Here is a 22,900-nt window from a genome sequence, read left to right on the forward strand (position 1 = left end):
ACTCCATTTTGTCTGCTTGTTTCAAAATCATGTTATTATCACGCCTTGCATAACATACATTCTTTCCATCTTTTCTCATGCTTTACATGGAACTTTCTCACACTAACTTTTTATCAAGAGAACATTTTGTCAGACACCTGCTTCTGTTATCTAACTAGTCTAGGCCAGGATTGACCGTGTAAATTTCCAGCGTGCTTCTAACTAACGATGATAATATGACCATATATGTGTTTCCGTAATAATTGCACTAACATTGGCTCAAGCCTGTAGTACTGTAGTATGGCTGTAGGTGATTGGACATTAATAAACTCAAAACAATATAAAATGCTAAGCAAAATAAACGGGATCAGAGATTCTTTGAATCCTCCCATACAGAGCACTGCCTCCGTTTGGTTTTCTGTGGATTGCAATCAACATAATAATTTGACACTCACTTGGTCAACCGTGAAGGGTTATTGCCCTCCCTTAACAGTATATGTGCCTCCATCCTGGTATACTCCCCATCTTGGTATAATCCCCATTCCTGTATATGTGCCCCCATTCTGGTATATTCCCCATTCCTCTATATGTGCCTCCGTCCTGGTATATTTCCCATTCTTGTATATGTTCCCTCATCCTGGTATAGTCGCCATTCTTGTATATGTGCCCCCATCCTGGTATATTCCCCATTCTTGTATATATGTCCCCATCCTGGTATACTCCCCATCCTTGTATACGTGCCCCCATCATGATATATTTCCCATCCTGGTATATTCCCCATTCCTGTAAATGTGCCCCCATCCTGGTATATACCCCATTCCTGTATATGTGCCCCCATCCTGTTATATTCCCCATCCTGGTATATTCTCCTTTCTTGTATATGTGCCCCCATCTTGGTATACTCCCCATCCTGGTATATTCCCCATTCTTGTTTATGTGCCTCCATCCTTGTATACTCCCCATCCTGGTATATGTGCCCCCATCCTTGTATATGTGCCCCCATCCTGGTATATTCCCCATTTTTGTATATGTGTCCTCATCCTGGTATACTCCCCATCCTTATATACATGCCCCCATCCTGATATAGTGCCCAATCCTTGTATATGTGCCCCCATCCTGTTATATTCCCCATCCTGTTATATTCCCCATTCTTGTATATGTGCCCCCATCCTGGTATATTCCCCATCTTGGTATATTCCCCCTTCCTGTATATGTGCCCCCATCCTGGTATATTCCCCATCCTGGTATATTTCCCATTCTTGTATATGTGCCCCCATCCTGGTATATTTCCCATTCTTGTATATGTGCCCCCATCCTGGTATATTCACCATTCTTGTATATGTGCCACCATCCTGGTATATTCCCCATTCTTGTATATGTGCCCCCATCCTGGTATATTCCCCATTCCTGTATATGTGCCCCCATCCTGGTATATTCCCCATTTTTGTATATGTGCCCCCATCCTGGTATCTTCCCCATTCTTGTATATGTGCCCCTATCCTGGTATATTCCCCATTCCTCATTCTTGTATATGTGCCCCCATCCTGGCATATTCCCCATTCTTGTGTATGTGCCCCCATGCTGGTATATTCCCCATCCTGGTATATTCTCCTTTCTTGTATATGTGCCCCCATCTTGGTATACTCCCCATCCTGGTATATTCCCCATTCTTGTTTATGTGCCTCCATCCTTGTATACTCCCCATCCTGGTATATGTGCCCCCATCCTTGTATATGTGCCCCCATCCTGGTATATTCCCCATTTTTGTATATGTGTCCTCATCCTGGTATACTCCCCATCCTTATATACATGCCCCCATCCTGATATAGTGCCCAATCCTTGTATATGTGCCCCCATCCTGTTATATTCCCCATCCTGTTATATTCCCCATTCTTGTATATGTGCCCCCATCCTGGTATATTCCCCATCTTGGTATATTCCCCCTTCCTGTATATGTGCCCCCATCCTGGTATATTCCCCATCCTGGTATATTTCCCATTCTTGTATATGTGCCCCCATCCTGGTATATTTCCCATTCTTGTATATGTGCCCCCATCCTGGTATATTCACCATTCTTGTATATGTGCCACCATCCTGGTATATTCCCCATTCTTGTATATGTGCCCCCATCCTGGTATATTCCCCATTCCTGTATATGTGCCCCCATCCTGGTATATTCCCCATTTTTGTATATGTGCCCCCATCCTGGTATATTCCCCATTTTTGTATATGTGCCCCCATCCTGGTATCTTCCCCATTCTTGTATATGTGCCCCTATCCTGGTATATTCCCCATTCCTCATTCTTGTATATGTGCCCCCATCCTGGCATATTCCCCATTCTTGTGTATGTGCCCCCATGCTGGTATATTCCCCATTCTTGTGTATGTGCCCCCATGCTGGTATATTCCCCATTCTTGTATATGTGCCCCCATCCTGGTATATTCCCCATTCTTGTATATGTGCCCCCATTCTGGTATATTCCCCATCCTGGTATATTCCCCATTCTTGTATATGTGCCCCCATCTTGTTATATTCCCCATCCTGGTATATTCCCCATTCTTCTTTATGTGCCCCCATGCTGGTATATTCCCCATTTTTGTATATGTGCCCCCATGCTGGTATATTCCCCATTCTTGTATATGTGTCCCCATCCTGCTGGCACCCCTCACCTTCTGAAACCGGCAGCTGACCAGCGTCCAAGCGACAGGGGTACATGACGACGTCACTGCTATGCGCTCAGTCGCATGTACGCAAACGTCAGCTGCAGGATGTATTGCAGCACACAGGCCTGGTAACTTCGTGCGCTGCAATACACTTCAGCTAGATGTGCGTCCTAGAACTTACATCTAGCTGAAGTAGGGGCCGACGTCGGCGAGCTACTCACCCTCCGGGCCCGGTCCTGGAGCGCTAGTGCTGAGGCGATGGCGCGCGTGCCCTTAGGGAGGGCTCTGCGTACCTCCTCTGGCACACGTGCCATAGGTTCGCCAGCACTGCCCTATAGGAACCGTCAGTCTTTCCACACACTCCCATAAACAAAGGCCTGACCGAACGTGAACAGAGAAGCACCCATGTACTCTATTTTTACAATAGATTCCAGTATTTTAATCAGCACTTTTACCATCTAAATAAATGTATATTCTATAAACTCCTAGTCTATTCCTTTTAATTCATTAAAACCAGTGCAGATATACAGTGAAGAAAATAATTATTTGATCCCTTGCTCTTTTTGTAAGTTTGCCCACTGACAAAGACATGAACAGTCTATAATTTTAAGGGTAGGTTAATTTTATCATTGAGAGATAGAATATCCAAAAACAAATCAAGAAAATCACATTGTATAAATTAGATAAATTTATTTGCATTTTGCATTGAGAAATAAGTATTTGATCCCTCTGGCAAACAACACTTAATACTTGGTGGCAAAACCCTTGTTGGCAAGCACAGAAGTCAGATGCTTTTTGTAGTTGATGATGAGGGTTGCGCACATGTCAGGATCAATTTTGGTCCACTCCTCTTTGCAGATCATCTCTAAATCATTCAGATTTTGAGGCGGTCACTTGGCAACTCGGAGCTTCAACTCCCTCCATAAGTTTTCTATGGGATTAAGGTCTGGAGACTGGCTAGGCCACTCCATGACCTTAATGTGCTTCTTTTTGAGCCACTCCTTTGTTGCCTTGGCTCTATGTTTTGGGTCATTGTCTTGCTGGAAGACCCAGCCACGACCCATTTTTAATGTCCTGGTGGAGGGAAGGAGGTTGTCAGTCAGAATTTTACGGTACTTGGCTCCATCCATTCTCCCATTGATGCGGTGATGTAGTTCTGTGCCCTTAGCAGAGAAACACCCCCAAAACATAATGTTTCAACCTCCATGCTTGACAGTGGGGATGGTGTTCTTTGGGTCACAGGCTGCATTTCTCTTCCACCAAACACGGTGAGTTGAGTTAATGCCAAAGAGCTCAATTTTTGTCTCATCTGACCACAGCACCTTCTCCCAATAACTCACAAAAGCAACCAGGTGTTCATTGGCAAACTTCAGAAGGGCCTGCACATGTGCCTTCTTGAGCAGGGGGATCTTGTGGGCACTGTAGGATTTTAAACCTTTAAGGTGTAATGTGTTACCAATGGTTTTCTTGGTGACTGTGGTCCCAGCTGCTTGAGATCATTAACAAGTTCCCCCCATGTAGTTTTAGGCTAATCTCTCACCTTCCTCATGATCAAGGATACCCCACGAGGTGAGATTTTGCATGGTGCCCCACATCGATGTCGACTGACAGTCATTTTGTATTTCTTCCATTTTCTTACTATTGCATCAACAGTTGTCTCCTTCTCACTCAGCGTCTTACTTATGGTTTTGTAGTCCATTCCAGCTTTGTGCAGGTCTATGATCTTGTCCCTGACATCCTTAGACAGCTCTTTGGTCTTGCCAATGTTGTAGAGGTTAGAGTCTGACTGATTAATTGAGTCTGTAGACAGGAGTCTTTTATACAGGTGGCTATGTAAGACACCTGTCTTTAATGCAAGTAACGAGTTGATTAGAAGCGTCTAACTGGTCTGTAGGAACCAGAACTCATAATGGTTTGTAGGGGATCAAATACTTATTTCTCACTGAAAATGCAAATACATTTATCTAATTTATACAATGTGATTTTCTTGATTTTTTTTGGATATTCTATTTCTCAATGTTAAAATTTACCTACCCTTAAAATTATAGACTGTTCATGTCTTTGTCAGTGTGCAAACTTGTCAGCATATTCTACGTATGCTGTCTTTTGGCTTTGTCATTTACAGATCTGGGCAGGTAACGGTCAGTGTCTTCTAATTCCAGGGGGTAGATGGATCTTCCAGGCTCTTATTTCTGTAGAAAAGGGCTTTCGATGCCCAAAGTCATTTGAATAGTTTTTGGAGAAGGAGAATGTTGTGGTCTCGAGGCAAAATGGTGATCACACAATTGTGATACGGCCGGACTACACCATCGAAAAAGCAACCACAGCCGGCCTGCTTGGTCTGTGCAACTTGTAATCCAGGAAAAACAGGGAAGACTCCACCAAAACATCTGGCAAAACCACTATACCCATTTCAGAGAATCCAAGTTGACCATATTCAGATGCCCAAAGTAGGGAAATATGAATATGTTCTGGTAATAGTGGATATGTTTTCAGGTTGGCCTAAGGCCTACCCAGTCACTAACATGACAGCCCGCACCACAGCTAAGAAACTGATGACAGAGGTTGTGTGTAGGTTTGGGGTACCAGAAGTAGTAGAAAGTGACCAGGGACCAGCATTCACAGCCCAACTCTACAGGGATCTGTGGAGTATGGTAGGAACTAGCTTAAGTCTTCATACGCCTTACAATCCCAAAAGTAGTGGAAAGGTTGAGAGACTGAATGGTACTTTAAAGTCCAAATTGTTGAAGATTAATCAGGAGACACAAATTCCCTGGCCAGACGGTCTTCCCATTGCCCTGTACTCAATCAGAAACTCCCCGACAGGCCAACACAAACTGATTCCCTATGAGATTTTGTTTGGAGGAGCCCCAAGGTTGGGAGGGTAGTTCCCCCAAGATACCATTGTTAACTATGTAATACAATTGTCCAAAGAACTTGCAATAACACATGCTGCAGTCTTCTATCCCAGATCCTGACAGTGACGAGCATACTCACTCAATCAAACCTGGAGACTGGGTGGTCATTAAGAAGCACGTCCAGAAGTCCTCCCAGATACGAGGGCCCATTCCAAGTGATCTTGGTGACACCTACAACAGTCAAAGTCGAAGGGAAGGCCACTTGGATCCACGCTTCACATTGCAAGAAGACCCCAGCACCAGCACAGCCATGAGACTGTATATCCTTTACTGCATTGTTTTTGTGAGTGCTCAGAATCCAGAGTCTCAGGTAGCAATTACTCAGAAGAAGGGGGCGTATGTAAGATGTTCGGGTACTCTTGTTGTACCTATATTCTAGATAATGCTGGCCCTACAGGCAAAGTAACAATTGCTCTAAAGAAACTTACTAGTTTATCAGAAGAATTTAAAGAAAATTCAGGGATCAAGGATCCTTGGGACCAGTATTTCTCATGGATGAGTGGCTGGCAGAAATGGTTAATGCAGGTGGGGATGGCAATTCTTGTAATAATGATTATACTAGCGATGATGGCATGTTGTGTTGTTCTTTGTATACGGAAATTAATATAAAAACTGTGGATCCTAGAATGGTAATGACTGATGAGGAAACGAATAACTGGACAGAAGAATCTGACAACAATCCAGATTAAACAGTCAAGTCTTAAGTAATAAGTCTAAAGGCCCTGTCACGCAGTAGCGATTTCGCTGGCGATCTTGTTGTGTGTGAAGGGGCCTTAACACTTGATTGTGGCGCCTGTATAGTTCCCTTGTTTGTGGTGGTTTGTGTGTGTTCATGTCCATCCGGCAGTGTAGCGGACAGGCTTGTCTGGGGAATCTGGCCTCGGCTGGCTCCTCCCACTAGGGGCGGAGCAGTACTTGGGCGGGTCTGTGTGTTTGCACTTCGGCTGGAGCGTTCACCCACTGCCAAAGGAGAAGGGAGCGGTGAAAGCAGGATTCATTTACTTATATCTAGAATTTATATTATTAAATGTAACCTCTAGATTCTTTTGTGTGAAATTTTTGCTATGTATTTCTACAAGTGCTAAGCAGAGAGGGGGTCTGATGAAGGGTTTCAAAAATGTTTTTAGGGGGGACTGTTAAAGATAAGATTCTAAAATCTACTAAAAAACATTATATGAAACTCTGATGTATGCGAAATATCTATACTTATATTCTGTTATATGTTATGAATCTTGTTTTGCATATTGTTATATTGGATATCATTTAGTCATATATACCCTCACTTTAATATATATTATGAAAACCTTGATATATATATTAGATATCTGCACTCGTGTATATATATATAAATATCCTGAAAGGATTAGTTGGAACTGGTTATAGAAGTGGACTTTCAAATTGTTTACAAGAAGGAGACGAGACAAAGGATTCAACATGACACCTCCCAAGACAATATCCTGACAAATGAGGAGAATATCTGGGGAGGAAACATTTAACCCCATAGGACAACATAATGAGACTTATCTATACCATGGGCCAGAGACCACTGTGATTGCTCAATTGCCTCAGGGCGACGCCCTATTGGGACCTTCCTTTATACTGAACATATATATGTTATGCTGGAATAATAAACACATCTTTCCTGCGCCATCTCTCTTCAAGAGAAGTTCAGTATCTGACTCTGTTTGTCCGATATCAAAGCTTCACGTATACACTTGAATACGTTCATTTGGCAAGGGATAAGCAAAGGGTTGGGGTCCTTTGAACCTCACTTCCACAGAAGCATATTGCCGGAAGCTGCCAGATACAGCCTTGTCCTCCTCTGGTTCAGTCCTCTGTGCTCAGCTCCCGGCTTGTGTATTTGTTTCCTGTTGTGACCCCGGTCCATTTACTGACTACTCTTGTGTCTTCTGAGTTTGTATTTTCTCTATCCTTTTGGTTCTGACCCGGCTACCTGACTATACTTCTTCCCATCTCACTCCACAGAACAGCAGGTAACTCCGTGGCCCAAGCCTAGGGGTCTCTGTGTTAGTCCGGATCCATGTAGAGGGGTTAAAGGATGATGAGCAAAGTAATTTGTGTTTATGACGTAAATTTATGAAGTAATTTATGTCCTCCCTCTGTCTAAAACTGAATCTGTCAAAAACTGAACTACTCATATTTCCTCCCTCCACTAACCTATCTATGCCCGAAATTGCCATTTCTGTTTGTGGCTCAACCATTACTCCCCAGCAACATGCCCGCTGTCTTGGGGTCATTTTTGACTCAGATCTTTCCTTCACTTCTCACATCAAATCACTCGCTCGTGTCTTCTACACCTTAAAAACATCTCAAGAATCAGGACTTTTCTCACCTTTGACTCGGCAAAAACTCTTACTGTAGCTCTTATTCATTCTCGTCTGGACTACTGCAACTCTCTACTTATCGGGCTCCCTCTTACTAAACTCGCCCCTCTCCAATCCGTCCTTAACGCAGCAGCCAGGATCATATTCCTCGCCAACCGCTACACCGATGCCTCTTCCCTGTGCCAGTCATTGCATTGGTTACCCATCCAATATAGAGTTCAATTTAAACTTACCACGCTTACCCACAAAGTGCTCCATGCTTCAGTACCCCCCTACATCTCCTCCCTTGTCTCAGTCTACCACCCTACACGTGGCCTCCGTTCTGCCAGTGACTTAAAACTAAAATCCTCCATAATCCGAACTTCCCACTCCCGTCTCCAAGATTTCTTGCGTGCTGCGCCAATTCTTTGGACTGCACTACCCAGGACAGTTCGATTAATTCCCAATACCCACAGTTTCAAGTGGACCCTAAAAACCCATTTCTTTAGAGTGGCGTATCACCTCTACACACTATCTGTCCATTCCAGTTGTCCGTCCCAGTGTTCCCCCATATTAAAATCTTGTTCAAGTTCAGGTTCATACCAACCATGCACATAATAGCCTCGGTCAGGACTGTACACATACTGGCAGGCGACCAGTCCATGTATTATTATTTATCCTATTTAGTATATCAAGTCTGCATTATACAATATATGTACATTCTACCTTTTGTGTCTCCCCCATTTCCTCATAGACTGTAAGCTTGCGAGCAGGGCCCTCACTCCTTTCGATATGAGATATGCTTATTCTGTATTGTCTGTATAAATCCCCCCTAAAATTTGTAAAGTGCTGCGGAATATGTTGGCGCTATAAAAATAAAAACTATTATTATTATTAATTTGTGAAATCTGTAAACGGGTTAGATAAGGCAAGCCTGTTCGTGGTGGCCATCTTTTGAGCTTCCTGGTGACCATGAACAGCGCCCCCAATACATTGTGTCTGCAAACTATTCCAGCAAGATCTGCATTCCTAATAGCTAAATGTCGCTCCTTCCCTTCTTAACCTGCCATGTGCCCAGACAGTAGGGTACAACCATATATAGGGCATTGTCAGATTCAAAAGAAGTTGGAAAATAATTTGTAAGGTCCATTTGTTTCCTATTATCCTTTGTGAAGAATTTCAAAGTTATCACCACGTAAAGTGATTTGAAAAATGGGGCCTGTTTAGAAACACAAAACTGGCTGCAGGAAGGGGTTAAATCAGAGGATTACAAAGTCAAAAACAGTGAGTATAGACAATAAAAAATCTATTGAAATGATCAAACTCAACAGTCTCCATCAGAGAAAAATGAGTAACTACTGGAGAAACCTCTCTGGGGTAATTGGAGTATGGGGCTCGGTGGCTCTTGGGAAACTAAACTATCGTAAGGGACAATATTTTCTGTCAGATGAGTTTCAAGAAGAAATATTAGACATTTAAAGTGAACTTTTTTATAATACTGCAGAGCTCAGGTGTCTTAAATTTAGATCTCGGGCATTTGGAAGAGGTAATGGAGATCTTTCTGAAAGACTACCAGGGAGTTACAGAGTCACATAAGTGAGGAAGGCCGATCCCACCACAATGAAACTATCAGAGAGAGTGAACTTGTAAAAAAAGAAAGAATATAAAAACATGTAACATCCCCAACAACAACGTATGTATGAGGGGAGAAATCCAACACTAAACTGGAGTTGCACTCATTTATGGTGGACCATTGGAGCAACTATGAGTCCTGACCAGGAGAGTAGAGAAAGTATTAGTGCCCCCATTTCAGGAGAGATTGTGCAGTAATCTGAATTTCTTAGGATGAAAACATAATGGAATTTATGACGTGGAGTGAATCCATGAAACCAGGGCTCAAGCCAACACATCTCCTGCAGGCGTGAATAAATGTATATTACAGCCATCAGCCACGCACAGCTTAGAGATATATCATGGCGCAGGTGTAATGTTTTCTGTATAGTTTATCACTATCCTTTTTTAAATTAGTTGGTTTTAAAAGAAATTGAAAAGTCAGGATAAAGGGAAACTCTGCTGTTATTGTACAGAAATTCACACTTGGCCTCACTGCACATTTAATGTTATTGATCAAAAAAGTGATGTTTGGCCAGAAAGACTGGACCTGGTCTTGTAGGGACCATATGAGCACATTCAGCAGCACAGAAGGCAGAGAAGGTAGATTCATACAATAAGATATCAGGGTTCTAGGAAGCCAACAGCATCATTACCCTCCGCTTTCTCTTACAGGCCCATCATAATATTTTTCTTCAAGTGATTTTCTCACTTGTCAGCACATTCTACGTACGCTGTCATTTGGCTTTGTAGTTCACAGATCTGGGCAGGTAACGGTCAGTGTCTCCTAATCCCAGGGGGTAGGTGGATCCTCCAGGTTGTAAGTTCTACAGAAAAGGTCTTTTAAAATTACACAAAGTAATGTGAACATTTTTGGATGGACTAAAATGTTGTGATCTAGAGGTAAAATGGTGATCACACGATTGTGATACGGCTGGACTACACCACTGATAAAGCAGCCACAGCCGGTGACCGAGAAGATTCTGTGACTTCTCTGCATTTAGTGGTTCCTACTCACCTGGGTAGTCATATGTAGGAATCTCCTCTTTACAGCGCTCATCACCCCTCACATATGTCTCTGCAGTATTAATATGGGTCAGATCTTCACCCTGAAACAAATATTGTAAAAGTCACAGACAGATGATAAGTCACATCTATGATCAGCTCTAATCCAGCCATCTCCACCATCCTCATTACACAAGTATAAAACATATAATACTGGTGGATAAAACAAGACTGAGCACAAGACCTTCACAGCCGTCTACACATCATAGGGGAGATCTCATGACACCTTCTCTCCATCTACCTGATGATCCTGAGGAACATTGGGATCTTCTTGTTTACAGTCCTGTGGAAGAAGAGGATGGGGACATCTCTCTGGTGTTTTCCTCTTATTGGATAGATCTGGAGGAAACACATACAAGGACTGAATTCATTCTTTACATACAGATAATTATAGGCCATTTGTATTTAGTCCTGTCTATTACCTGGTGATGTGAGGGGCTGGGGAACCTCCATCATGACGTCTTTGTACAAATCTTTGTGTCCTTCTAAATACTCCCACTCCTCCATGGAGAAATAGACAGCGACATCCTGACACCTTATAGGAACCTGACACATACAATGATACCGTTATCTCCCCGATCCCTTAATAGTGTTACTGTATAAAGTCCCAGTATTCCCAGCAGTGTCACCTCTCCAGTCAGCAGCTCAATTATCTTGTAGGTGAGTTCTAGGATCTTCTGGTCATTGATGTCCTCATGTATCAGGGGGTGATGTGGAGGCCCCGTGATTAATCTCTGGTTATGGAGAGACACATTAATAAATCTCCCTCCAGACATTTCCAGAGTCCTCACCTCTCCAGTTCTCTCCATCTGTTATTCCCATAGATAAGAATGATGTAATGTGACGTCATCAGAATCTCTCACCTCTCCAGTAATACGGAAGAGGATCTCTAGGGTGAGGTGTAATATCCTCTCCACCATCTTGTCTCTGTCCATATCCATCCTTGATGGGTAAATCAGGACAATTCCCTTATATAGAAGATCTTCACTGAGAGGATCCGATATTGTAGAGACCTGAATGAGGAAAAGATAAGTTGATGGAACATCAGAAATATCCTGTGTAATAATACATCTATTGGAGATAATGAGGGGAAACATATGAGGAGATTAATTATTTTACAGTGTTTAGTTTTCTTCTTTACATCTAGTAATAAAACCTATATATTTTAGGCCACAGACAACAAGCAGTTTCTTCCTCGGAGTCTGCAGCTGAATATGTTTCTCATAGACTCATCTTCCATAACGCTAATTCTCGTCTAATTTTCTGACACTGGAAATAACCTCGGCACTCAATGGTTCTTATAGAAATTTTTTTTTTTAATGCAGTCCAAAAACAAAAGTAAACGTTTCGGTCGATCTGACCTTAATCAAGAACTATTGGAAATAGCACAAAGAACAAAACAATAAATAAAATAATAATAATAAATAATAAAATAAAAAAGCATATACAAATGGATCATAGCACAATAACATGATAATATCTCTTGTTTAACCTGAACAATAAACATGCTGTCAAACAGTGCATAATATTTTGTAAAACCCCATTAATGCGGATACAACATCATAGTATAGAGCAAGTATATATACAAATTGAAGAGAGGTGACACCTACTAGACTGCTGGATGGTGTTCAAAGGTAGGGATTCAAAAGTGTGGAGATATGGTGACACTGGATGCTTGGGTCTGCAGAAAGGAGCAGAGAGTGGCAGACTCAGAGTTAACCGCTGAGAGGGACTGTAGAGGCAGAGATAGACAGAATAGAGCTGGACGTAGCATACCTGTGACCCCAAGTTCCTGGTTATAAAGCGGTGCTGCACGTAGTGGCTTAGAGGAACGCGGTGTCCACCGCTAGTTCCTGGTGCTGTGCGCGTTGTCAGGGGCAGGATGGTGTCTAAAGGCGGGGGGCAGGAATACTGAGGGCTGAGGGCGGCTGACCAATTCCGCAGTGCTGTGTAGTGTGAACTCCGGAAGTGCACGTATGACGTCACCGGAAGTGACGCGCTCCTCGCAAGAAGCTGTGCGTTCCACCCGCCGGTGTAAATGCGTTCCAGTGAGCAGGAAGTTTGAGTGCCAGGGAGAGAGAACGTGCGTTCCACCAGTATAGAGCATAAGACCTAATGGACATAAGCCAGAGCCTTTGTTGGAGTGGAGAAGGATCCAGGAGAGGGGACAAGAGTGTGCCAGAGAGGAATAATCTGCAATAAAGGAGACAATATATGAGTAGGATATGGAGATCAAAACATGTATATTATTGACCTATTCAAATTGAAGACCACATTTCCAAACATAAAATACATTTCAACATAGGATCACATAAGATCCCTGGGTGACAAGTTTCTCTATACCAATTGTTCAATGAGAACCAAATTCCAAACATAAAAAAACCTTATATAAAGGCCAGTAGGTCATAGTCCCTATTAAGGCCTTTCGGCTCTAGGGACTGTAATTCATGAATCCAGAAGGCTTCTCTATGTTTGAGAAGGCTCACTTGGTCGCACCCTCTGACGTGGTGTCAAAACTTGTTCCAATACCTGGTACTTGAATTGAGAAATACTATGTCCTGCCGTGATAAAGTGTTGGGGAATGGGTAACATTAGGTTTTTGCACAGAATTGTGGACTTGTGCTTTGAAATCCTATCCCTTATGGGCTGTGTCGTCTCCCCCGCATAGATTGAGCCGCATGGTCATTTAATAAGATATACCACATATGAACTGTCACATGTAAAGTACCCTTTGATGTTGTATATCTTGCCAGTTTGTGAGTGATGAACAATGCTACCCCTGAGGACATTGTTGTATTGACGACATTGGAGACCTAGGAATGTGCCCATTTTGGGATTCTGCAATAACCGTTCTGCGGGACCTTTGTGCGCTGCGCCCAAATCGGCACGTACCAGAGAGTTTCTAATATTGGTTGCTCTCTTAAAACACGGTAGGAAGGGTTGTTGGAATGCAGGGATCGTGGGATAACCGGTTTGTAATATGTTCCTGTGTTTCCTAATGGTTTTATGTAAGATGTAGGTGAAGGGGTGGAACTTGTGAACGAAGGGGATTCTGTCCTTAGTGTTTGGATGATCAGTTCTGGAATTACAACATTTTTCTATAAGAACCATTGAGTGCCGAGGTTATTCGCAGTTACAGTACAGGTTTGGACCCAACTGGAGCACCTCTGTCCGGTAGTGCAGCGATTATTATCTTATACTGGCACTGACATTAGCAATTCTGCAGGAGATATTTATTTCACGTGACATGAGAAATAACTACTTTATGATGAGGCAACATCTTCTACTACGGCTATAAAACCATATTTGGCCACAGTCCATCACTGACTACATCTCCACCGGCCGTCTATATGAATGTTTCCCGTCTTCCCCAGACTGTAATCTTCTATCACGTTAGATCTTATGTCTGATTCACACACAGAAGTTTGAGGATTTCATAAAAGCGGTTTTGTTTGCACAAACACCGCAGACAGAAATGATTTGATACTAAAGTCTACATGCACAGTGTATTATGGGGTTTATTTCTGGCCTTAGGCTTTCCTATATTACAAGAAAACCCCCAGAAAAAAGCAGATATTAAAATGTTTCAAGAGACAATTGGCACCAACATATCTTGTAAAAAGAAAAAAACATGCAAAAATTAGAAGACACATTTTGTCCTCTTTTAACACGTTAAACATTTGTTATTGGTTTTATATGAACTCTTTTGGGCACCAGAACATAGATGTACATCACAGGGATGGCACAGGTGCGGCTGCAATAAAATCCCTGGCAGTTTAACCACTTGCTCCAGCAAAAAGCAAACATGGCATCTAAGAAGTCGTGAGAGTTAGGCTGAATGCCTCTCCTCCTCCCCCAAGTACTCGATAGTATGGGGCTGCCTAGTTCCTACAATACTGAAATGCCTAGTGATGGTGTCTGGGCCTGCAATGTATGAAAGTATATTAGGACGGGCCAGAGGCAGCGTTCCAAAAGTTACCTTGTAACGACCCCATAAACATTTGAATACAGTTGCATGGAAGCACTGATTTTGGGGGTTTTGGTTGACTATATAATGTATTAGGAGGCCTCCCTACAGTCAGTCATACAGACCACAGGAAAGCTGGAATATTTGTGTGTATGGGGGAGTCTGGAGAGATAGCCGTCTGTCAAATGACACTTTTCTCATGTGTATGGGGACGTTACTATTGCTCAGTTACTGATAGTACACGGCACTACAGTAGTACAGTGCATCACCGAAGCGATCAGAGGCTTCTGTGTTGTATGATCGCACTAATGAGTGTAGTTAAAAAAAGTTTAAAAAAAGTTTAAGTGAAAATATCACAGTTTTAGCAAAAATAAATATTCATCACTATAGGGAAAACAGGAATACAATTGGAAAATGGAGAGGGAGGTCAGCTCACTGTTTATTCAATGTACATTATCTGAAGATCACCGCATGGAGCCGCCCTGGTCAGGGACATTTCAAGGTTCAAGTAGAGAAAGGAGGAGAGATGGATTCTCCAGCATTCTCTATATTGTTAAAACCTCACATTTTTTGTGAATTCATAAAAACTGTTGTGATGGCATACCACCAAGTGCCGACCAAACCAATGCTTATTCCTGATTTACAACATGTGAGTCTCTGTGATACTTTTATATCCTTCCCTTTCCTGGGTGTCCATTGATTACTGAGCACAACAATTTAACCCTGTATTGTATGGAAGAAAAAGATAATACACAAATACAACTCATGCATGAGACATTCAATAAAATCACTGGAAATCAAAAACAAATACAATTAATTGTACTGTAATATTAATCCTGTCTGATCTCCATTCCTTGTGGGGCTCAAGTGTGTAAATTAAATATCCAATATGACTTTCTATTTAAGATTTTTCTTTTCATATCTCCACCTCTTATTGGTTTATAAACCTTTTATATTCCTAATATCTGAAGGGTCTGATATCCCCTGTATGTTTTTGTGAAAAGTGTCTTGAAACCACAGACAGATTTAATGCTGTGGGATTGATTGCGTCAGATAAATGTCTTCTAATACATGTTTATAGCGGATCTGACGTCCATCCCACATATTGCAGGTAACTCTCTATACACTCTATTAAATAGATGACCCCTATAGTGTTACAATTGATGAAATTGTGTATTGATAATTGCTGTCCCGTTAGGTTTTCTTCAAATGTGTCGGTTTTATTAACATAGTTGCATCCTTTGTTTACAGGGTGTATGTCCACATGTTAAAAAAAACCCTTATAGAATAACCAAGTCACCAAATACCGGCCCATTAAGACACACTTTGTCACTCTTGTATTCCCTACTGATTGAATCCCTGGACTAGCCTAAAACACGCTTCCAATGTCAATGGGAGAGAGATCTGGGTTGCACCTTAACGAGGGATCAGTGGAAGCAAATCTTCACCTTGACACACAAATCATCAATCAGCTCGCGATTTCAGGAGGCCAGCTATAAACTGCTTTTTCGGTGGTATAGGGTCCCAACTCGCCTACACTCTATACTCCCAGATGCTAGTCCCATGTGTTGGAGATGTGGGGAGGAGGAGGGTGACCTACTACATATTTTATGGGCCTGTAAACTCTTTTCTCCTTTCTGGGGAAAGTACTACTAGTGATCAGTAAATTCAGTGATCTTATTTCAGACCTTGACCCAGCTTTCATCCTTCTCCATCACAGCAACATCCCTTTAAACACATATAAAAACTCGATACTGAGACACGTGATCACGTCTGCTAGAGCATGTATTCCCTTGCTATGGAAAAGTAACACTATGGTTCTCCAAAATAAATGAGATTATGTTAACGGAGAAGCTCACCTACATGATCAATAGCTCCCATGATAAATTTTATAAAACATGGTTCTACTGGAGTTTAAATCTTCCGCTGATTATCTTGACCTCATAGGGGAAAGCTAAGTCTATACTTCAGGAGCCTCTCTGACGTTACCCTAACCCTCTTACCCATACATCCCTTCCCCCACTTCCCTTTGTCTTTGTGTGTATTTGTGTTTTTAGTTTTAACTACTCGTTTTTGCTTTTATAACCCTTATTTGTTAATCCACATGAATATGTAATGACTTAATGTTTAAGTCTGAGTCACCACGCTGGTATATCCTAAAACACATTGAACCAATGTTCTACCAGCGACTCTACTTTGGATTGTGTTTACTTATTTCATTTTCACGTGTTTTGGAAATACTGGTTATTGTTATGGTTATGTAGTCGTGTTTGACCTACTACTTGTTGCACAACTAGTACCCGGTGTTTGTATTTGTATTTCCTTTTCAAAACTTAATAAAGATAAATTTGTACAATGATAATCAAGTCACATTGCGTTTGATATTTGTTTCTTGGAAAAAAACTCGGTGAAAGTTTTCCGCCCAGTGTAGAAGCCTTTTTGGATACAAAACTCAAACAAAATATGCAAAAGAATTTACAAAGTCTGGAGGAAGGATCTCAGACATCGAAAAAACTAAGTTTGAAAGAGATATCAAAGACTACGAGTCAAATTCAATTTACACATGGAAATGAAACAAACCAAGAGCTACTGTTATGAAATACAAGTCACACAATAAATTCAAAGGAAATAGAGGAGAGCGGAGGTCAGCTTCACAAATCCTAATGTGTCCATGGGTTCCTCTAATTATAATTCTCTGAGGACTTATCTGATGCATCAGTGGGATCAACTAAAGACAGATGGAACAAAAATAAATTCTCAAGTATTCCCCACAATTCAGCAGAAAACAACAGAGACAGGCAGGCAGAAAGCACAAACGTGCCCGGACATGTGCGTTCCATGCCGGAGTGCATCACAGTATCCTATCTGCGACTGCGCATGTCCGGAAGCATGCGTTCCACGCCGGAGCGCATATGGTATTGGATTGCAAACATCAACATAGAAAAATCCTATCTCTGAGATCAGCATCATGGGAGACTAAAAACAAGTATTGCACATCCTCCCATCATGCAATAGGCGTGTAGATCTACTTTATCACTACATAAAATATGGGATGGTGGCCCACAGTAAATTCCTAAATGGTCAAATTTGACCCCTATTGCAGAGATACACATGGATCATCACACTTCTTAATTATGAAATAGTAGATGTAGGATATAACTGATCAGAAATAATTCTGATATAGAAGCTCAGATATCTCGATGAAGTAAAACAATATGTGAACCCCATTCACAGGGAATCAAGTAGCAATGGGTAGAGTATAAAATCCAAAAGTGTAATCCAGAATGGGGCTGTATTCACACAAAAAGTCCCTTAGGGGCTCGTGAATCCAGTCTAAAAATCCACTCACTTTCTTTTTTGAGGATACATCTATTGTGATCACCTCCTCTCACATTGGGTTTAACCACCTCAATGATACAAAAGATGTCTCCGGTTTCACCTCGATGTACACTGTTCATGTGTCTCGCTAATGGGGTGTCCCGACCATGGCATATATCACAAAAATTCCCCACACACACACACTCCTCCTAGACACCATCTCGGTCTTGCCTACATTATCTAGGGGGCAGGTGCATGTGGCCATATATACAAGTCCTGAGGTTATACAGTTGGAATAATCCCACTGGAAAAAGATTTTGATCGTGGAGGAACTCGAGAAAGATTTACATGCTCTCATCCAATTACATGTACAACTTTCTCCACATCTAAAGAAACCGCAGACTCTTCTATCCAGCCAAGTCCCCTTCGGTGCAGGTTTTTTGTAGAAACTATGCACTAAATGGTCCCTAATGGACTGACCCTTTCTGAAAGTTATTGTGGGAGTAGATCCCACAGGTCCCTCAGGGCCGGGTCAGCCACAAGTATATCCCAGTGTTTTCTGAGGATATTAAAGATATGGTCACTCTGATTGTCATAAGTTCCTATTACTTGTGTTGTCCAATCTTTTTCTTGGTCTCTTGGTTAGGTATGGAGGAGTGTCTGTTTCTCCCATTTTTCTGCAAACGATGATGCGGAATCCAAAATGTACCAGGAGTACCCCATTTCCCTGAATCTGGTGTATATTAAAATCTGTGACATTATGGCAGTACCTTCTCAACCATAAAAAATGGCCCCTGAGTATTCCTCTTTTTATGGGGATGAGGTGGTTGATATCCCACTTCAATAGTATAATACTGCTTGAAGGTTTATGGTAGTTGAGAGTCCCTAGGGTTCCATCCCAATCTTTCTTGATTAGTACATCCAGGAAAGGGAACTGGCAATAATTAAATTCAGATGTAAATCTAAGACCCACTCTATTGATGTTGAGTTCCCTGACCAATTCAAGAAATTGTTCACTCGTCTCTGACCAGATGATAACAATGTTGTCAATATATCTATACCATACCCCAATATATGGATGCCACCACTTATGATCATCCCTGAATATTGTGGATTCCTCCCACCAGTCCAGGAAGAGGTTAGCATACGAGGGGGCACAGAAGTTATGAGTAAGAGTGAATTTTAGAAGATCCTCCATGAAGTCATTATGTCTGCTACACTCTATTGATCTCGATTTCAAGAAATGTCTTACTCCTTTGATACCATCCTCATGCGGTATATTACTATACAAAGCCTCAATATCTATGTAAAGGAAAAAACATTTTCCAAAGGGATTATTCCAACTGTAAAACCTCAGGCGGTACTGTGGGAACATTATACTGTGGGGGGGCATCATACATACTGCATAAGGGGCATAATGGGGGCATTATACTGTGTGGGGGCATCATACATCCTGCATAAGGGGCATAATGGGGGCATTACACTGTGTGGGGGCATCATACATCCTGCATAAGGAGCATAATGGGGGCATTACACTGTGTGGGGGCATCATACATCCTGCATAAGGGACATAATAGGGGCATTACACTGTGGGGGGCATCATACATCCTGCATAAGGGGCATAATGGGGGCATTACACTGTGTGGGGGCATCATACATCCTGCATAAGGGGCATAATGGGGCATTACACTGTGTGGGGGCATAATACATACTGCATAAGGGGCATAATGGGGGCTTTATACTGTGTGAGGGCATCATACATCCTGCATAAGGGGCATAATGGGGCATTACACTGTGTGGGGGCATCATACATCCTGCATAAGGGGCATAATGGGGGCTTTATACTGTGTGGGGACATCATACATACTGCATAAGGGGTATAATGGAGGCATTACACTGTGTGGGGGGCATCATACATCCTGCATAAGGGGCATAATGGGGGCATTATACTGTGTGGGGGGCATCATACATCCTGCATAAGGGGTATAATGGAGGCATTACACTGTGTGGGGGGCATCATACATACTGCATAAGGGGCATAATGGGGGCATTATACTGTGTGGGGGCATCATACATCCTGCATAAGGGGTATAATGGGGGCATCACACATCCTGCATAAGGGGCATTACACTGTGTGTGGGCATCATATATCCTGCATAAGGGGCATAATGGGGGCATTACACTGTGTGGGGGCAACATACATACTGCATGAGTGGCATAATGGTTTTCATTACACTGTGTGGGGGGCATCATACATACTACATAAGGGGCATAATGGGGGCATTACACTGTGTGGGGGCATCATACATCCTGCACGAGGGGCATAACGGGGGCATTACACTATGGGGGGCATCATACATACTGCATGAGGGGTATAATGGGGGCATTATACTGTGTGGGGGCATCATACATACTGCATAAGGGGCATAATGGGGGCATTACACTGTGGGGGCATCATACATCCTGCATAAGGGCCATGACACAGTGTGGGGGCATCATTCATCCTGCATAAGGGGCATAATGGGGAATTACACTGTGGGGGGCATCATACACACTGCATAAAGGGCATAATGGGGCATTACACTGTGCGGGGGCATCATACATACTGTATAAGGGGCATAATGGGGGCATCACACTGTGTGGGGGCATCATACATATTGTATAAGGGGCATAATGGGGGCATTACACTGTGTGGGGGCATCATACATCCTGCATAAGGGGCATAATGGGGGCATTACACTATGGGGGGCTTTATACATACTGCATGAGGGGTATAATGGGGGCATTATACTGTGTGGGGGCATCATACATACTGCATAAGGGGCATAATGGGGGCATTACACTGTGGGGGCATCATACATTCTGCATAAGGGGCATGACACTGTGTGGGGGCATCATACATCCTGCATAAGGGGCATAATGTGGTATTACACTGTGTGGGGGCATCATACATACTGTATAAGGAACATAATGGGGGCATCACACTGTGTGGGGGCATCATACATCCTGCATAAGGGGCATTATACATACTGCATAAGGGGAATAATGGGGGCATTACACTGCATGGGGGCATCATACATACTGCATAAGGGGCATAAAGGGGGCATCAAACATCCTGCATAAGGGGCATAATGGGGGCATTACACTGTGTGGGGGCATCATACATACTGCATAAGGGGCATAATGGGGGCATTACACTGTGGGGGGCATCATACATGCTGCATAAGGGGCATTACACTGTGTGGGGGCATCATACATCCTGCATAAGGGGCATAATGGGGGCATTCCACTGTGGGGGGCATCATAATGTATAAGGGGCATAATGGGGGCATTACACTGTGGGGGGCATCATACCTCCTGCATAAGGGGCATAATAGGGGCATTACACTGTGTGGGGGCATCATACATCCTGCATAAGGGGCATAATGGGGGCATTCCACTGTGGGGGGCATCATAATGTATAAGGGGCATAATGGGGGCATTACACTGTGTGGGGGCATCATACATCCTGCATAAGGGGCATTACACTGTGTAGGGGCATCATACATCCTGCATAAGGGGCATAATGGGGGCATTACACTGTGTGGGGGCATCATACATCCTGCATAAGGGGCATAATGGGGGCATTACACTGTCTGGGGGCATCATACATACTGCATAAGGGGCATAATGGGGGCATTACACTGTGGGGGGCATCATACATCCTGCATAAGGGGCATAATGGGGGCATTACACTGTGGGCCAGTAAAGGGGTCCTGTACTATGAGAACAATACGTTTCCCTCCTTCCTGTCTCCATAGTTGGGTCGTATGTATCTAGTACAGGAAACAGCACAAAAACCTTATGATTCTTATAAAGGGGCAACACAAGACCCCAAAAGAGTCTCGGTGCTGAAGGGGTTAATGCCCCCTGCGCCCAGTAATGGGGTCTCCACATACCTCCACCTGCAGAGCCGCCACCACATATATGGCTGCTCTGTGCGCACAGGAGCTGTGATGAGGTCACAGGGGGAGGAGTCAGGGGTCACATGATCAGGGGCCTCAGTGGATGCAGGACTCTGCTGTGCTGGTTGTCATGGTGCTGGATGAGCTGAAGTTTATGTGTGGGGTCAGGAGGGGTTTACAGTGTGGATGTAGCAGAGCCGTGTGTGTACGAGGTGTACGGAGCAGAGTCGTGCGTGTACGAGGCGTACGGAGCAGAGCCGCGCGTGTACGAGGTGCACGGAGCAGAGCCGCGCGTGTACGAGGTGTACGGAGCAGAGCCGCGCGTGTACGAGGTGTACGGAGCAGAGCCGCGTGTGTACGAGGTGCACGGAGCAGAGCCGCGCGTGTACGAGGTGTACGGAGCAGAGCCGCGTGTGTACGAGGTGTATGGAGCAGAGCCGCGTGTGTACGAGGTGTACGGAGCAGAGCCGCGTGTACGGAGCAGAGCCGCGTGTGTACGAGGTGTACGGAGCAGAGCCGCGCGTGTACGAGGTGTACGGAGCAGAGCCGCGTGTGTACGAGGTGTACGGAGCGGAGCCGCTTGTGTACGAGGTGTACGGAGCGGAGCCGCTTGTGTACGAGGTGTACGGAGCAGAGCCGCGTGTGTACGAGGTGTACGGAGCAGAGCGGCGTGTGTACGAGGTGTACGGAGCAGAGCCGCGTGTGTACGAGGTGTACGGAGCAGAGCCGCGTGTGTACGAGGTGTACGGAGCAGAGCCGCGTGTGTACGAGGTGTACGGAGCAGAGCCGCGTGTGTACGAGTTGTACGGAGCAGAGCCATGTGTGTACGAGGTGTACGGAGCGGAGCCGCGTGTGTAAGAGGTGTACGGAGCAGAGCCGCGTGTGTACGAGGTGTACGGAGCAGAGCCGCGTGTGTACGAGGTGTACGGAGCAGAGCCGTGTGTGTACGAGGTGTACGGAGCGGAGCCATGTGTGTACGAGGTGTACGGAGCGGAGCCGTGTGTGTACGAGGTGTACGGAGCAGAGCCGTGTGTGTACAAGGTGTACGTGGACGAGGTGTACGGAGCGGAGCCGCTTGTGTACGAGGTGTACGGAGCAGAACCGTGTGTG

General features: G+C 43.7%; 1 protein-coding gene across 1 annotated transcript in view; it reads right to left on the reverse strand.

Moving 5' to 3' along the window:
• Positions 1-21,837, reverse strand: part of LOC141191629 (uncharacterized) — a 47,138-nt gene extending 25,301 nt beyond the window's left edge. Inside the window, exons 1-6 of the mRNA XM_073661565.1 lie at positions 21,785-21,837; positions 11,425-11,574; positions 11,191-11,295; positions 10,984-11,107; positions 10,803-10,900; positions 10,515-10,605 (exon numbers count right to left, since the gene is read on the reverse strand). Of these exons, the coding sequence (XP_073517666.1) occupies positions 10,515-10,605; positions 10,803-10,900; positions 10,984-11,107; positions 11,191-11,295; positions 11,425-11,502 (496 nt within the window). The 5' untranslated portion in view covers positions 11,503-11,574; positions 21,785-21,837. The remainder of the gene's footprint in view (positions 1-10,514; positions 10,606-10,802; positions 10,901-10,983; positions 11,108-11,190; positions 11,296-11,424; positions 11,575-21,784) is intronic.
• Between the last annotated feature and the right edge of the window lie 1,063 nt (positions 21,838-22,900).

The sequence above is a fragment of the Phyllobates terribilis genome, unplaced genomic scaffold, assembly GCF_046119375.1.
Source record: "Phyllobates terribilis strain yellow unplaced genomic scaffold, ASM4611937v1 Scaffold_49__1_contigs__length_9717188, whole genome shotgun sequence".
Taxonomy (NCBI): Eukaryota; Metazoa; Chordata; class Amphibia; order Anura; family Dendrobatidae; genus Phyllobates; species Phyllobates terribilis.